Genomic DNA, 18,419 nt, shown 5'->3' on the forward strand with positions numbered 1-18,419 from the left:
AAGAGACCTGTAAACAGTTAAAGAGCCTTAGAAACAAAGTGCTGACCTTCTAGAAACTAGTTACATGTGCATGTACAGAGGTGTTGGAGGTATTGCCAGAGGTGTGAGTACAGTCGTTAAACAGTCAATGCAGGAATGTAAATTGGCTCACCAACTTAAAGGAGCAGTGATTTGCATTAAGTGTCCTAGACAATAACCTGAAACCAGGAGTGCTTAAGGTGATTATCATTGAGTACCCAACTATTGGGGAGCAGATTAGCGTTAAGTGTTGAAGACAATAGAGTGAAACTTGACCTAATTAGGGTGATCATGTCAACCCTTACAGATGTAGCATAACACAACAGTAGGATGAAACCAGACATGATTAGAGTGATTATCTTTAAAGTGACCAGTGCTCAGTAAAGTGACTATCAATATGCATTACAGTGTCCAACTGGGGGCTGACTCTGAGGTCAGCAGTGCAGATGAGGAATGAGAAAAAAGTGAAAAAATGAGTCCAGGGATCACCGTGCGCTTCTTCCCTACCGTGACAGTGACGTGTTGTACAGTCTTATTGCCAGGGGGACGAAAGAGTTCTTGAGTCTGTCCATGGAGCACGACTGTGACAGCAGTCTTTCGCTGAACATGCTCCTCTGCCCGGTGAAGGTGCTGTGCAGAGGGTGGTGTGTGTTGTCCATGATGGAGAGCATTTTGTCCAGAGACCTCCTCTCTACCACTGTCACCAGTGAGTCCAGCTCTGTGCCCACCACAGAGCCGGCCCTCCTCACCAGTCTGTCCAGGCGTGCTGCGTCCCTCTTCTTGCAGCTTCCTCCCCAGCACACCACTGCGTAGAAGAGGACGCTGGACACCACAGACTGGTAGAACATCTGCAGCAGCTTTTTGCAGATGTTGAAGGACCCCAGCCTTCTCAGGAAGTACAGACGGCTCTGTCCCTTCCTGCAGGTAGTGTCCATGTAAGGCGACCAGTCCAGCTTGTCATCCAGCTGCAGCCCCAGGTACCCGTAGGTCCTGACCACCTCCACGTCGACCCCGCCGATGGAAACAGGTTCTAGATGTGGTTTCTTCCTTCGGAAGTCCACCACCATCTCCTTGGTCTTGGAGGTGTTTAGCTGCAGATGGTTGGCACTGCACCACGTCACAAAGTCCTCGATCAGGCTCCTGTACTCCTCCTCCTGTCCATCCCTGACACAACCAACTATCGCAGTGTCGTCCGAGTATTTCTGCATGTGGCAGAGCTCAGAGTTATACTGGAAGTCAGAGGTGTACAGGGTGAACAGGACAGGGGAGAGCACAGTCCCCTGTGGTGCTCCGGTGCTGCTGACCACAGTGTCAGATGTGCAGTCCTTCAGTCTGACGTACTGTGGTCTCTCTGTGAGGTAGTCCGTGATCCACCTCACCAGGTACGAGTCCACCCTCATCTCGGTCAGCTTGTCTCTCAGTAGGAGGGGATGGATGGTGTCGAAAGCGCTTGAGAAATCAAAGAACATGATTCTCATCACGCTGCTCCCTTTGTCCAGATGAGAGTAGGCCCGGTGTAGAAGATAGAGGATGGCATCGTCCACGCCCACCTTTGCCTGGTATGCAAACTGCAGGGGATCCTGTGCGTGTTGTACCTGGGGTCTGAGGTGTTGGAGCAGCAGCCGTTCGAAGGTCTTCATAACGTGGGATGTCAGAGCGATTGGTCTGAAGTCGCCTGGCTCACTGGGGTTCTTCTTCTTGGGGACAGGGGTGAGGCACGAGGTCTTCCAGAGCACAGGAACCTTCCCGAGCCGCAGGCTCATGTTGAAGATGTGCTGAAGTGGCTCCCCCAGCTCAGCAGAGCAGGCCTTTAGCATCCTGGGACACACCTTGTCTGGGCCTGCTGCCTTCCTGGGGCGGAGTCTCTTCAGCTCCTTGCTCACCTGGTCTCTGGTGATGGTGGGGGGGAGGGGGGATGGATTGTCACTGGAGGTTGTATCTGTTCTGGTGGAGGTGTTGGGGGGAGTGAGAGGGGGTGCTGGGGGGGTGTAGAGGGGTGCTGGGGGGGTGTAGAGGGGTGCTGGGGGGGGGGGGAGTGAGAGGGGGGGAGGGGGTGTGTAGAGGGGTGCTGGGGGGACAGGCACTGGCTGCAGCGACGGGGCTGTCGAACCTGTTAAAAAACAAGTTGAGCTGGTTTGCTCCCTCAGGGTCCCCGTCTTCTGCGTTGTTGTTTTTCTTTTTGCAGCCTGTGATGGTCTTCATGCCCTCCCAGACCTCTCTCATGTTATTCTGCTGCAGCTTCTGTTCTACCTTCCTTCTGTACTCCTCCTTTGCCTCTCGGAGTCTGACCTTGAGTTCCCCCTGCACCCGCTTCAGCTCTGCCTGGTCTCCCTCCTTGAATGCCCTTTTCATCCTGTTAAGGATCTCCTTGACATCGCTGGTGATCCAGGGCTTGCTATTCGGGAAGCAGCGCACAGTTTTAGTGGGAACCACAACGTCCATGCAGAAGTTCATGTAGTCAGTTGTGCAGTGTGTGACCCCCTCAATGTCCTCACCATGGGTCTCTTGTAAGGCACTCCAGTCAGTGGTCTCAAAACAGTCTCTGAGGGCCTCCTCTGCCTCGGGAGACCACTTTCTGAAGGTGCGAGTAGTTATCGGTTGTCTCTGGATCATAGTTTTGTACTGTGGCTTTAGTAGGACCAGGTTGTGGTCGGACTTACCCAGAGGTGGTAGGGGGGTGGCTTGCATACAGGAGGTCTATTGTCCTGTTCTTCCTGGTGGGACAGCTTACAAACTGGTGAAAGTCCGGTAGTGTGGAGTTCAGAGTAACATGGTTAAAGTCCCCTGAGATGGCAATGAAAGCATCCGGGTGCAGCGTTTGTAATCTTGAGGTGGTCGCGTGGATGACGTCACACGCAGTTTCGGCGTGTGCCCGGGGAGGAATGTAAACACAGAGCACGATCGCGTGAGAGAACTCCCTCGGCATGTAGTAAGGACGGAGACCCACCGCCAGCAGCTCGATGTCTTTGCTGCACGTTGCCTCCTTCACAGTAACATGTCCATGGTGGCACCATCTGTTGTTAATAAACAGCGCGAGTCCTCCTCCTTTCCGTTTGCCGCTGCATTTCGTGTCTCTGTCCGCTCTCACTGTAGTAAAGCCCGGTAGATCCACGTTAGCGTCCGGGGTGTTTTGAGTCAGCCAGGTTTCTGTGAGGCACATTAAACTGCACTCTCTAAATGTCCGGTTGTTCCTCACAAGAGCAGCCAGCTCGTCTGTCTTGTTTGTTAGACAGTTTACGTTCCCCATAACTATCACCGGAACCGAGGGCTTGTACCTCCATCGTTTAGCCGCGAGCTTAGCCCTTATCAGAGCCCCAGCTCTACAGCCTCTATAACGCCGCCTCAGCTCCTCTGGTATCGGGTGAACGATGCCGGCTTGTCCCGCTGACCGGAGCGAGAGCAGCGTTTCCCTTGTATAAGAGAGTTTTCCGCTGCTATTTCCACGAAGGCACGAAAAAGTATCCATAGGATACATAAAGTTATACACTGAAGGTGTACTATAAAAACTATATACCGTAAATTCCGTACTATTGAGCGCACCTGGATATAAGCCGCACCGGCTAAAAATAAGTAAATAAATGTATTTGTACATATATAAGCCGCACTTGATTATAAGCCGCAGGTGTCCACGCTATAACAAGAGCTATTTACACAGACGTAGGCTACCGGTAACATCCGCAAATACTGTAGCGTCAGAGAGCAACACATAACTTGCCGCAACAATCCAACTCTCTCCCCCAGCGTTCTCTCATACAGCCACTCAACACGTTCTCGCTGGTGCATTCACTGACTCTCCACATAATCGGAATTATGAACACATTATCAACTACTGACTTTACAACATGAACCGTTACAATACGAAGCCTGGCCGACGGTGTCTGTAACACGGCTGATGAAAAAGATGACCGTAATATATTTCACAAGAAAAAGTCCATCCATTCACTGCCTCAGAATGACTTCATTACTCAGTTCCTCAGTCTCTGTTGTCGCTGTCAGTGTCATCTTAACGTGCAGCAGCTCTGTTAGCTTCTTTGACAGCCAGGTCGATCACCTTTAACTTGAAAGCTGCATCATATGTATTTCTCCGTGTGTTTTCCATGATGAGGGTGCGTGCATGAAGCGCAAAATGACTGATATTAAGATCCGACGTGACGAAGTCAAATGTTTTTGCGGCAGAAGCTCATTGTCCCCTATAAAAAATCCATGCATTAGCCGCACCGGAGTAGAAGCCGCAGTGCTCGAAGTGTGAGAAAAAAGTAGCGGCTTATAGTCCGGAATTTACGGTAGTATAGTACTATAAAAACTATAAACGTAGAAGTTGGCACAGAGCCACAACAAACGGATAACATATCAGACGAGTACGACAGGGACGGAGCTACTCAATGTGCGGCCACTCACGTCGGCGCACAGGTGAGAAGTTGCCACTGCAACAAGATTAACGTTAAAACAGAAATGCACAGAATACCCCTGCTTTATAGGCCTAATTGTTGAAGAACAATTGCTTAAAAAATACAAACTGGAAGGAATTTTTAGACACCTTCAACCCATTTAAAGCAAACAATTCAGTGGCCTCCCACGGGACAGCTACAATTAATTTAAATATCAAATAATCTTTAATATCTTCAAATAAAGGAACAATACAACCGTGCCCAGAAACGTGCATTAGCATATTATGTCAAACAAGACAGCATACCCCCATTTCTCTGCAAAGGTAGGTATAACACGCGTGCATATTAAACATCTTAAAGTCTGTGGCATTTTTTGCTAACACTTTAGACCTACACATAAGCTTTACAATTAAAGTCACATTTCTAACAGGAACACAAGAAAAAAAGATGCAAAAGTTAAGTAACACTAGCAGCTATTCCAGCTAGCCTGAAGTCCCAAAACCACTAGACCGTCACTGTACAGTCCATATCCCAAACACAGTGTTTTTAATATGAATAAGGACAGGTTGTTACATATTCCATTCACATTTATGCATTTTTAAAAGTGCTTTAGTTTGGCCACAAACCACAGTTAAATAATGCAATGTTTAAAATGTTGGTATCATTATAAAAACAAGTGACAATCATTTTAGACATTGTGTGTGTTTCTCCCATCGTCGACAGGGGGTGCTGCTACTTGTTTTTAAAATCCATCTTCAGACAGCTATTACGCCAAAGTGACATTTCACTAGTCTTTGTGTGGACACTTTCCAAATGTTCATGTTTTCTATTCGCGCGTACATTTGGGTGAATAACTTGAAAAATACCAAGACTGGATTAACTATCTGAAGTGTGTTAATACTCCACACCAGTAGGTGGTGGTAATGAGTCGTTTGCCTTCCAGTAAACGCGGAAGTAATCATCAGCGGGGATCACACGTGGGTTCACATGAGTTTATGAAACGTATGAGCTGAAGTTTACAGTAAAACATGTCGAAAGGTCAGAGAGCCGTGTCAGATGAAACCAACGGGGTTAATATGGGACTAGAGGATGAGGGGGCCTCAGATCTTCCTCCGGAGACGAGACGGACCCGCAGCGGCCGCCGAGTGCGCACTCCAGCCGCATTGATGGACTCAGAAGTCCCGATGAGAACTCCCAGCAGAAGGACGAGGAGGTCTGTTATCCAGGAGGAGAAGCTCAGTGTGTCTGCTGAACCAGACACTGGTGCTGTTTTAGTGCCATGTACAGAGGCTGCTGTCCAGGGTCTTCGAAATGACGGGTCCGAGCCGACACCTGCAGAAACAGAAACGCTACCTGTGACCACCGACACCATGCCCAAGATGAAGAAGCCTCGTTTGGCCGTACCTCTGGGAAAACCAAAGTCAGGGAGAGTCTGGAAGGACCGCAACAAACAAAGGTGAGGTTGCCTGTAAGCAGTGAAGTAAACACCCTATTAATAACACAGCTGGGGCATGTTCAGCTTAACAGCAGCAAATAAAGTAAAGCCACAGAGTGCAGTGAGTGCTCAGATAATCAGAGTTTTAAACAGACCCTGAACGCAGCACCTAAAAGGTGGGCCTACTTGTCCTGATATACTTATAACAATGCGAGTGCTTTATCATCCATCACATGTAGGCCTACTTCAAAGCGCTGCTTTATGTTTTTACTTTTTATAATAAATCGTAACATTTTAAATGTAAAAAAAACACTTTTTAAATCAGGCCTGCACGACATGAGAAAAATATGAATACGTGTTACACAACATTAGAGTGAATATGAGAAACAACTCGTCTTTTTTATCTGATCTTCACAGAATACCTGTGTTGGTAACACGTTTTTTTTAGAAATCCACATTTTTTTCTCCACTTTAATAGATTTATTTAATTTAGTTAATTATTTAACTAAATCCGAGATCAGTTTATTTTTGTCTTCAGATTCATCTGGCTGCATCAAGATGATGTGAACGTGTTAACATTAAACCAAGGCTTCCATGCAACTGGTAAAATGTACATGAGTGGAGTGATCAAACATTGCTTGACCACGTTAGAAGCTTGTTGTTTTTTAGATGTAGGTAAAGACCTCCATGGTAAACTGGCTGGCTTTTTTACAGGATTAAGCCTGTTTAAGATAAACACGTTGAAAGATACAGTATGTACCCCATTTCAAACTTGCTTTTGTTAAAGATGGATAGATAGATAGATAGATAGATACTTTATTGATCCCGAGGGAAATTCAAGGCATCCAGTAGCAGTATACAGACAGGCAGGACACAAGACATTAGTTACAATACACACCCGCTGTCCCCACTCCCCTCTGTATACAAAATCCCCCAAACAGATTTAGCAGCCCCTATGTGACTAAGAATAAATATAATTATATGTTAAACCTGTGCAGTTAGCATTAGCAGTTAGACTTAAAACTAATATAGCATAATGTACATAACCTGTGAGGAGAGAAAAACATGTGTTGGTTAAAAGAGACCTGTAAACAGTTAAAGAGCCTTAGAAACAAAGTGCTGACCTTCTAGAAACTAGTTACATGTGCATGTACAGAGGTGTTGGAGGTAGTGCCAGAGGTGTGAGTACAGTCGTTAAACAGTCGTTAAACAGTCAATGCAGGAATGTAAATTGGCTCACCCACTTAAAGGAGCAGTGATTTGCATTAAGTGTCCTAGACAATATGGTGAAACCAGGAGTGGTTAGGGTAATTATCGTTAAGTACCCAACTATTGGGGGGCAGATTAGCATTCAGTGTTGGAGACAATAGAGTGAAACTTGACCTAATTAGGGTGATCATGTCAACCCTTACAGATGTAGCATAACACAACAGTGGATGAAACCAGACATGATTAGGGTGATTATCTTTAAAGTGACCAGTGCTCAGTAAAGTGACTATCAATATGCATTACAGTGTCCAACTGGGGGCTGACTCTGAGGTCAGCAGTGCAGGTGAGGAGTGAGAAAAAAGTGAAAAAAGATTCCAGGGATCACTGTGCGCTTCTTCCCTGCCGTGACAGTGAAGTGTTATACAGTCTTATTGCCAGGGGGACGAAAGAGTTCTTGAGTCTGTCCATGGAGCACGACTGTGACAGCAGTCTTTCGCTGAACATGCTCCTCTGCCCGGTGAAGGTGCTGTGCAGAGGGTGGTGTGTGTTGTCCATGATGGAGAGCATTTTGTCCAGAGACCTCCTCTCTACCACTGACACCAGAGAGTCCAGCTTTGTACCCACCACAGAGCCGGCCCTCCTCACCAGTCTGTCCAGGCGTGCTGCGTCCCTCTTCTTGCAGCTTCCTCCCCAGCACACCACTGCGTAGAAGAGGACGCTGGACACCACAGACTGGTAGAACATCTGCAGCAGCTTTTTGCAGATGTTGAAGGACCCCAGCCTTCTCAGGAAGTACAGACGGCTCTGTCCCTTCCTGCAGGTAGTGTCCATGTTAGGCGACCAGTCCAGCTTGTCATCCAGCTGCAGCCCCAGGTACCCGTAGGTCCTGACCACCTCCACGTCGACCCCGCCGATGGAAACAGGTTCAAGATGTGGTTTCTTCCTTCGGAAGTCCACCACCATCTCCTTGGTCTTGGAGGTGTTTAGCTGCAGATGGTTGGCACTGCACCACGTCACAAAGTCCTCGATCAGGCTCCTGTACTCCTCCTCCTGTCCATCCCTGACACAAGCAACTATCGCAGTGTCGTCCGAGTATTTCTGCATGTGGCAGAGCTCAGAGTTATACTGGAAGTCCGAGGTGTACAGGGTGAACAGGACGGGGGAGAGCACGGTCCCCTGTGGTGCTCCGGTGCTGCTGACCACAGTGTCAGATGTGCAGTCCTTCAGTCTGACGTACTGTGGTCTCTCTGTGAGGTAGTCCGTGATCCACCTCACCAGGTGCGAGTCCACCCTCATCTCGGTCAGCTTGTCTCTCAGTAGGAGGGGACGGATGGTGTCGAAAGCGCTTGAGAAATCAAAGAACATGATTCTCATCACGCTGCTCCCTTTGTCCAGATGAGAGTAAGCCCTGTGTAGAAGATAGAGGATGGCATCGTCCACGCCCACCTTTGCCTGGTATGCAAACTGCAGGGGATCCTGTGCGTGTTGGACCTGGGGTCTGAGGTGTTGGAGCAGCAGCCGTTTGAAGGTCTTCATAACGTGGGATGTCAGAGCGATTGGTCTGAAGTCGCCTGGTTCACTGGGGTTCTTCTTCTTGGGGACAGGGGTGAGGCACGAGGTCTTCCAGAGCACAGGAACCTTCCCGAGCCGCAGGCTCATGTTGAAGATGTGCTGAAGTGGCTCCCCCAGCTCAGCAGAGCAGGCCTTTAGCATCCTGGGACACACCTTGTCTGGGCCTGCTGCCTTCCTGGGGCGGAGTCTCTTCAGCTCCTTGCTCACCTGGTCTCTGGTGATGGTGGGGGGGAGGGGGGATGGATTGTCACTGGAGGTTGTATCTGTTCTGGTGGAGGTGTTGGGGGGAGTGAGAGGGGGGGAGGGGGTGTGTGGAGGGGTGCTGGGGGGGGAGGAGGGGTGCTGGGGGGGGGAGGAGTGAGAGGGGGGGAGGGGGTGTGTGGGGGGGGGGGAGGGGGTGTGTAGAGGGGTGCTGGGGGGACAGGCACTGGCTGCAGCGACGGGGCTGTCGAACCTGTTAAAAAACAAGTTGAGCTGGTTTGCTCTCTCAGGGTCCCCGTCTTCTGCGTTGTTGTTTTTCTTCCTGCAGCCTGTGATGGTCTTCATGCCCTCCCAGACCTCTCTCATGTTATTCTGCTGAAGCTTCTGTTCTACCTTCCTTCTGTAATCCTCCTTTGCCTCTCGGAGTCTGACCTTGAGTTCCCCCTGCACACGCTTCAGCTCTGCCTGGTCTACCTCCTTGAATGCCCTTTTCTTCCTGTTAAGGATCTCCTTGACATCGCTGGTGATCCAGGGCTTGTTATTCGGGAAGCAGCGCACAGTTTTAGTGGGAACCACAACGTCCATGCAGAAGTTCATGTAGTCAGTTGTGCAGTGTGTGACCCCCTCAATGTCATCACCATGGGTCTCTTGTAGGGCACTCCAGTCAGTGGTCTCAAAACAGTCTCTGAGGGCCTCCTCTGCCTCGGGAGACCACTTTCTGAAGGTGCGTGTGGTTATCGGTTGTCTCTGGATCATAGTTTTGTACTGTGGCTTGAGTAGGACCAGGTTGTGGTCGGACTTACCCAGAGGTGGCAACGGGGTGGCAGTGTAGGCGTCCTTCACGTTTGCATACAGGAGGTCTATTGTCCTGTTCTTCCTGGTGGGACAGCTTACAAACTGGTGAAAGTCCGGTAGTGTGGAGTTCAAAGTAACATGGTTAAAGTCCCCTGAGATGGCGATGAAAGCATCCGGGTGCAGCGTTTGTAATCTTGAGGTGGTCGCGTGGATGACGTCACACGCAGTTTCGGCGTGTGCCCGGGGAGGAACGTAGACGCAGAGCACGATCGCGTGAGAGAATTCCCTCGGCATGTAGTAAGGACGGAGACCTACCGCCAGCAGCTCGATGTCTTTGCTGCACGTTGCCTCCTTCACAGAAACATGTCCATGGTGGCACCATCTGGTGTTAATAAACAGCGCGAGTCCTCCTCCTTTCCGTTTGCCGCTGCGTTTCGTGTCTCTGTCCGCTCTCACTGTAGTAAAGCCCGGTAGATCCACGTTAGCGTCCGGGGTGTTTTGAGTCAGCCAGGTTTCTGTGAGGCACATTAAACTGCACTCTCTAAATGTCCGGTTGTTCCTCACAAGAGCAGCCAGCTCGTCTGTCTTGTTTGTTAGACAGTTTACGTTCCCCATAACTATCACCGGAACCGAGGGCTTGTACCTCCATCGCTTAGCCGCGAGCTTAGCCCTTACCAGGGCCCCCGCTCTACAGCCTCTGTACCGCCGCCTCAGCTCCTCTGGTATCGGGTGAACGATGCCGGCTTGTCCCGCTGACCGGAGCGAGAGCAGCGTTTCCCTTGAATAGGAAAGTTTTCCGCTGCTCTTTCCACGAAAACACGAAAAAGTATCCATAGGATACATAAAGTTATACACTGAAGGTGTACTATAAAAACTATATAGTATAGTACTATAAAAACTATATAAACTATAAACGTAGAAGTTGGCACAGAGCCACAACAAACGAATAACATATCAGACGAGTACGACAGGGACGGAGCTACTGAATGTGCGGCCACTCGCGTCGGCGCACAGGTGAGAAGTCACATAGTTTGCTTATTGTTAATGGAGGAAAAAGAGAAATAGTTATGTATATGTTACGACCAGCTCGTTTAGGTCCTAACAAATAGTGGAGAACCACACAGTTTGCTTTTAAGTGACATTTATTATACAATCACCCCAAAACACATGTTGCAGGTTGTTGATCTTGGTGGTCCACCGGAGAGGGAGAGAGAGAGAGAGAGAGAGAGACCTAGCAGCCTGGCTTATATGCCCTCCCACTCAGCTGTACTTCATCTGCAATCAACAGTAGGCGCTGGTCTCCAAACAACCAGCCGGCACGCCACCTCCAACCACCAGATGACGCCAACAAACTGAAACACAAACCAAAAACAGTACCAAGCAAAAACAGGGGCCATCACACCTCCCCCCATAAAAAAACAGAAACCCCTTGTGGGTCCACGTAAGAATCAAGTTACTTCATTCACGTCTCGGCGGAAACGGCCCAGTGCAAAGTTGGTCAGGATTCCCCATGTTGCGATGGAGAAGAAAGAGAAGGCCACTGTAGCATCCACTGGTACTCCTCCGATGTCATGAGTTTTCCCCCACTGACTGGCCAACAGGCAGAAACACACAAACCACAGGAAGGTCCACGCCCCTGAGAATCCCAGGTCGGCCATGACAGCGTACTTCCTCTCCTGTGCATTGCTCATGTAGGGCACATAAACATCCAACACGCCAGGAAGGCGATGACCCCGATGCCGATAGCGTAGTGACACGCCGAGTCGTTCTGGTTGAAGATGCCCTTTGCATCCGGATCGTGAGGAGAGTTGATGATGCCAGTATCCCTCTGTTTGCGGTTGTCGGACAAACTTGTTGACGTCGAAGCCTCCAGCAAGCGAAACCCTGTATGCTGTTGCACCGGCCGTCTCCTCCATGTCTTTCCCATGCAGTGTATCCACCGAGGCTCCCCTTGTGCCTTTCAAAGACCTGACTGACTGGACAGCCTCTCTGCTCAGTTTAACTTCACTTGAATTACGTCTTACCTCTACAGAGACATGATAAAAATGCTGTTTAATAGGTTTAGCATCACCAACATCTATGTCATGCTGCACAAAGGTGGTATGCGACAGAGTGTCTGAAAAAAAAAAAAAGGTGAGAATTAATCAATTTAATTACATCCTTAGATTATTCCTCTGACAATTCCATCAGCAGATCCCCCAAGTCATTCAAAAAGGCTGAGTTGTTCAGTTTTCCTGTAACAACTTGCTCTGACTGAACCGCAAAGTCTTCAGATGGGACCATGACAGATTTTGCAGCGATCAACACCGGTTTAAAGTGAGGCACTGGCACAGATTCATTATCACCAGCCTTTTCTGCCCTAACATCTGCCTGTCCTTTTCCCTCAGAACAAACCATGTGAAATGATGACAATGTGGGATCTACTACCTGTTCTGCAATAAGTTCTTCCCTACTGACAGACGTCAAAGGCAAAGGACAGAGGGAGGTCTGATCCCTAATGTCCACTAGAGCTTCACCTTGAGAACACAACAGTGAGGAACCTGACAGTGTAGACCCTTCACCGTTTCCTGCAACCATCCTACTCATTGCCCGAGTAACGGCACAAACAGGAAAAACAGTTGGATGTTGTCTAGCACACTCATCTGGACCTTGAGAGCCAAACCAACCGATTTCACATACACACTTGAATTGGCTGAATACTGGTCTGACCTGGAAATTGGACAGTCTCCTTTCCAGTGACCTTTATTTTTACATGAATGGCACACTTTTCCTGGATCAATTTTACCATCGGTACCCGGTACACTTCTTACATTTGCCCATGAACCCCGATCAGCCCCGACAAATTTCCCTGGACTAAACCTCCCATAGTCCTTTGTACCTCTGCGCCAGTCTGGGGAAGTAGCATGAGTCAACACATACTCATCTGCTAGCACCGCAGCCGCTGAAGCTGTCTTAACCTTACTCTCATTAAGGTGTACCGCAATGTGATGTGGAACAGAGTTTTTAAATTGTTCCAATATAATAAGGTTACCCAAATCATCGAAATTATCCACCTCTGAGGCTGAGCACCAACATGCAAAGTGAGCTGAAATTTCATGTGCAAACTCTACATGAGTCTGTCTATCACCTTTCTTCCAGCTTCTAAATCTTTGCCTATATGCCTCAGGAACTAATTCATAAGCTTTCAAAACTGCAGTTTTTACTTTACCATAATCAACAGAATCACCAGAACTGAGGGCAGCATATGCTTCCTGAGCTTTACCTGTGAATACACATTGCAGCATTAGGGTTCTGTCCGCATCGGGCCAACCCCTTGCATCTGCAACTCTCTCAAACAATGAAAAGAATGTGTCCGGATCCTTGTCATTGAACTTTGGTAACAAGCGCAAATTACCAGAAACATCAAATCCAGCATTGCCAACAACACTGTCCCAACAAACCAGAGCCCAGGAGAGCTTCACTAGCTTTCCCCTCTCTTACCAACTCCAGCTTCAACTGTTCAAGCTTTAACCTTTCTCTCCTCAGGTTCCAAAATACCTCCTGCAACTGCCAACCCCTCAACAATGACCCTTAAGTCATCTTTCCTAGGAATAATCTCAGTCTTCCTCCAACCTAAATGCACAGCTAAATCAACCAAATCTGCCTTTGTAAATTGAGACAATGTTCTCCGAGAAGGCCACTCCAAAAACTCTGCCACCATAGGATTTTTGTGTTTGGTTGACATATTGTACACAAAAGAGACACTTTTAACATTAAACCCTAGTAACCATTTAAAGAAAATGACCTTTGGTGCAACACAATGCACAACCATAGAGAGGGCTGATTGAGAAAAAAGGAGCATTCCCCCACCTGAACTGCCTACCCAAATCTTAACTCAACCCTAGAATCTTCGTATGCGTACTGGTGGTGGGTACTTGTGCTTAAAGCCTGCTTGCAAAGGGGAAAACAAATTGTCTTCAGCCAATGCTACGGATAGCACCCCCAAGACAACCGCTTTAAGCCACACGGACAACATACAAAAATAAAAAAACCTGAAAAAAACAAACTCAACAGCCTCCTTGTGAGGACTGCTGCTACATCCTATGCAGGGGAAAAATACAAGCTCCCGAAAAAATGTTTTCACAACCCTTCTACAGCCACACACTGTATGAGCACATAACCAATCTCCAATAAGCAACCAGTTTAACAATGACTAAAACACACACAAGGGAAAACAGAATGTCACTTTCCCAGATTACTACAAAGCAGCTAAACAATCAACATACTGACTTATTTCCTCATTGGACGAGCCCCCATTTTGTTACGACCAGCTCATTTAGGTCCTAACAAATAGTGGAGAACCACACAGCCAGTTTGCTTTTAAGTGACATTTATTATACAATCACCCCAAAACACATGTAGCAGGTTGTTGATCTTGGTGGTCCACCGATGAGAGAGAGAGAGAAAGCCTTAGCAGCCCGGCTTATATGCCCTCCCACTCAGCTGTACTTCATCTGCAATCAACAGTAGGTGCTGGTCTCCAAACAACCAGCCGGCACGCCACCTCCAACCACCAGATGACGCCAACAAACCAAAAACAGTACCAAGCAAAAACAGGGGCCGTCACAGTATACAACAGTAATAATGTAAAACGTTGTAAAAACAATAATGCGCTTAAAACAGATTAAGATGACTTCCTTTACAAACTAATATAATAACTAATATATTACTTATATATACAATACCAATACGATGTATTAGAAAAGATATGATGATGAGTCGATAGGAATGAATGACTCATGTATTCATTGCAGTTTGACTATGGTGGCTGGATGCCCACACTCCCATTTCCCTAAAACTTCCTCCACCAACCACCAAGGGAACAACAAGCGAAGCCACCATGATGCAGACGCTTCCTGATGTTAACGTGACAGTTCAGGGGATGAGCGTCATGTGGTTACTCAGCAAGCAGTCCTCTGACTTTGTAAGTTCCCACGGCATGTGAAAAACATAAATAGCATTATTTTAAGTAAGTAAAGAAGGAGTCAGAGTCAAACCATACCTTAGCTCTGAGAGACCACACAGTGATTATTTAAGAAACAAAAATATAAAGACATGTGCAAAGTAACTGTAATACACACTTAAATATTGGGGAGGAACACTCATTGTAATGGTTTCATTAATGTCCTCAGGTTCCATTAGGCCAGTTCCCAGACGACCATTTCAGTGAGGAGACTCCCTGCAAGCTGATTCAGGATTTTCAAGGAAAGCTTGAAGTGCAAAGTGGAACAATTGCAGCCAGAAACGAGAGCCTTGAAGTCCCATACACATACATGGATCCAAAAAAGGCAGAAAATAGTGTGGCCATTTGAGTATGTTTGTGACCTCCAGCAGTTTTCAAAATGCAGCTTTATATTACCGAAAGCAGTGAAAAGTGAAACTGCATAACCATATGAACATTAGATGCTAAACAGCTGTAGTGATTTATTTGGTAATTTCTTCACAGCTTTAACTCCTAATCAAGTCATTATAATTTTCTCCAATTTAGTGAAGTATTATGCAGGACATTTAATCAAAGAAACCTTTTGGATTTGCTTAAAAAATATTTAGGATTTTGTTGTATGACTACAGTATAAAGTAAACTGTGCTATACGACTCACTGTCTGAATTACTGTCTGCAACAAACAATTCAGTGACAACCTATGTGAGTGCTATAATGAAATCAAATATCAAATAATCTTGGCTGCATTGCTCTTTTACAGAGACATGATAATCACGTCTTCATCTATAAATCTCTTATTGGACGTACACCATCTTACATAAACGCTCAACTGTCTATTGCTCCAAGTTCCGAGTGTTAACTCTAGGAAACTAAGAATAGGGAAATTCGCTTTTAGCTTTTTAGCTCCAAAAATGTAGAGTACAGTCTCTCAAGATAGAGACTTTTTTTTCTCTTGGCAGATTAAGACAAAGATCTCAAACCAATTTACCAGTGTGTAATTGCTTCTCCTGAGATACACCTGACCTGTCTTTGTTGTATTATTTGTGTTCTTTTGTTTGTTTTGATCTGCATCTTCACATCATTGTAAATGAGAGAAATCTCAATGATATTCGAGGCTTAAATAAAGGTTTAAAATTAAATAATATCATTTGATGTTCACATCTGTAATGCTTTTGATTTGACTTTTTTGTTATGTTTGAAAATGATGCTGCTTGTATCATGTATTTAACATAAGCTGTAGGAAAATAATGTTCAAAGGCCTTTATTAAATTGGCATTACATGTCACAGATCACAGGTTGGGAAAAAAAAGGTAGGAGGACCCCGTTGCAGGTAAAAAACAAAAGGTTTATTTCAGAAAAGGCAAAAACAAAACTCAAAATAATAAATTTTAAAAAAGCCTTGATGAGAAAAACGAAGTAAATGCAGAAGCAGTGGAAGCTTAACGACAAATTACAGACTACCAAAGACACAAATAACGAACCGACACAGAGGAGAAGAAACACAGAGACTAAATAGACACAGGGGTAATCAAACCCAGGTGAGACTGGTTACACAGGTGAGGACATTTATCAGACAGGCGGAAAACACAAGAGGAGCAAAGAACAAAAGACCAGAAACACTGACGACAACTACAAAGTAAAACCTGACACTGAAAATACAACCTGAACAAGACATTACACAAATTCAAAAGAAAAACTAAACACCAAACCTAAAAGTGAAAGTAACACAGGAAACACTGAAGACTAGAACTATACTAGCCTGACACTTATTGGGAGCGGAGGTTAATATGGCATCTAAGTTGGCTAATGCTCCAACATTTTTGCAGAAATGTGTGCTCTTGCTGACAGACAGACACAGGTGAAAGTGTTTCCTTCCAACCCTGAATTGCAGAAGTGAAAATGATGATAATGCAACACTTTTCTCACTATACGAGCTATTAATACATCATGAGCTATTGCTACATTATGAGCGGTATGAATAAGGCTCTTAATGTAATAAGTTACTTATTCAGGGTCTTTGTCCCGTAACATAAGCCTGAGAACTGAGTTGATTTACTGAGACCACTGCAGGTGTCTAATAAAAACATAAGTGCTTGTACAACGCGATATGTGAATGATAAACTAACTGAACGGTTTCTAAACAAAACGGTGCATAAACAAGGATGCAGGAAAACACTTGTGGCCTTTCACTCCAAACAGTAGCGTCTTAAATGCTCAAGGTACTCCAAGTCCTGTACTGAACTATTACACAAATGTGGCTCCACAACAAGTATCCAATTATTTGAAAAAACTGACTTTAAGGCAACCTTTCTTCCAACACACCTGAAGCCGACCAAAGTAACTCGCACATAGACGACACATCGGAGACGGTACAGCAGCAGAGAGTCACATGTTTGCACTGACGTGACTTCAGTCCATGCCCTTCTCGGCTTGTGAAATACATTTTGCAGCAGGTGACCTTCAGGGCGACCGTACATTACTGTACCTCCTTAAAGATAAAAAATGTCATGTGTCACATTTTGTTACTGCACTTCAGTTTGTAAAGATTTTGCCTTTAATTAAAAACACTTTTTGAGATTTGAACCCTCTTGTCCTTTTAGCACTGCAGAGGAGAGATCGGTTGTTAAAATAAAGTAACTGAGGAACTTAAAGTACATTTTATACCAGCTACTTTTTACTTTTACTTGAATAAATGTTTTAACTGGTTATTTTACTTGTATTTAAGTAAAATGTTGTCAAAGTGACAGTATTTTAAGTTGAATATTTTAGTATTTTTCCACCTCTGGTTTCCGGACACATTTCTCATCCGGTTACAGTTTAATGACCTAAGAACTTAAGTCAGCACTTATCTACCGGCGGACTGAAAAGTAAATGTCTGATCATCTCAAGTCACCGATTACAGGCCGCGATATCAGGATCCTGTATTTTAACTGGTTATATCGTGAAGACTGATTTAAAAAAATTAGCCAGCCCTGGAGTCTCTCATCAGTGCCCAAGAATGATGCTACTACTTCTGACCTTGTGATTTGTAGACTGACTCACTATGTTCTGTTCACACCTGTTTTTTCAGCTGTCAGTGAGTGGGGTAACTAAAGCAGCATGTACACACATCACAGACTCATTAAATAACCTCATCACATATCACCGGAGTCTCCCAAATTCATCTTGGGCGTTTTCCACCACTGCTCTCCAGATAAATCTTTAAAAGGTTATCATCAGTACGTCACATGCAGCACATGCCTGAAAAAAAGACACTGGATGAATGCTGGGGAAAATACTGGGTGAGATACTATTCAAATTATAATTATGGACTCTCGGGGAAAGGGAGGACGGGTGTTTTTATGATTTCAAGCACTATAAAGAGGGAAAATCAGGGACTTTCCAAGGAAAAATCAGTGCTCTTATGATTTCAAGCACTATAAAGTATAGAAATCAGGAATTTTTTCTTGGAGACTCAGTGTTCTTATGGTTTCGAGCACTAAAAAATGTAAAAGGAATCAGGACTTCCCAGGGGAAAATTCAAGGTGCTCTTAGTATTTCAAACTTTATGAAAGCAAGAGCTCTGGATTTTCTCCGGGGGACTCAGTGCTCTTATGATTTCAAGCACTATAAAATCTGAAGAATCAGGGGACTTTCCAAGGGAAGATTCAAAGTGAGAGAATATTCCCATGGCGAGTCAGTGCCCTTAGTATTTCAGCACGATAAAATTAGGAAAGCCAGCAAGAGACGTCTTGACTGTAACACGGGGTCCGGATCCACTAAGTGTCATGTGCCTTTCCCCGACAGTCCAGTGTGTAATATTATGGGATAAAAAAACAAA

The 18,419-nt window shown here is 45.9% G+C and overlaps 2 protein-coding genes across 2 annotated transcripts in view; one reads left to right on the forward strand and one right to left on the reverse strand.

Moving 5' to 3' along the window:
- The window catches only part of LOC306820412 (polyunsaturated fatty acid lipoxygenase ALOX15B-like), a 36,557-nt gene that overhangs the window by 6,554 nt on the left and 11,584 nt on the right, over positions 1 to 18,419 (forward strand). The window lies entirely within an intron of this gene.
- On the reverse strand, positions 11,067 to 11,646 carry LOC306819947 (synaptogyrin-2-like; the record flags this gene model as incomplete). Its single annotated transcript, XM_079337573.1, is given in 3 exon segments — positions 11,067 to 11,329; positions 11,332 to 11,447; positions 11,449 to 11,646. Coding segments are annotated over 3 exon segments (465 nt in total). The 5' UTR covers positions 11,535 to 11,646.

Source organism: Symphodus melops (genome assembly GCF_947650265.1).
Source record: "Symphodus melops genome assembly, chromosome: 2".
Classification (NCBI taxonomy): domain Eukaryota; kingdom Metazoa; phylum Chordata; class Actinopteri; order Labriformes; family Labridae; genus Symphodus; species Symphodus melops.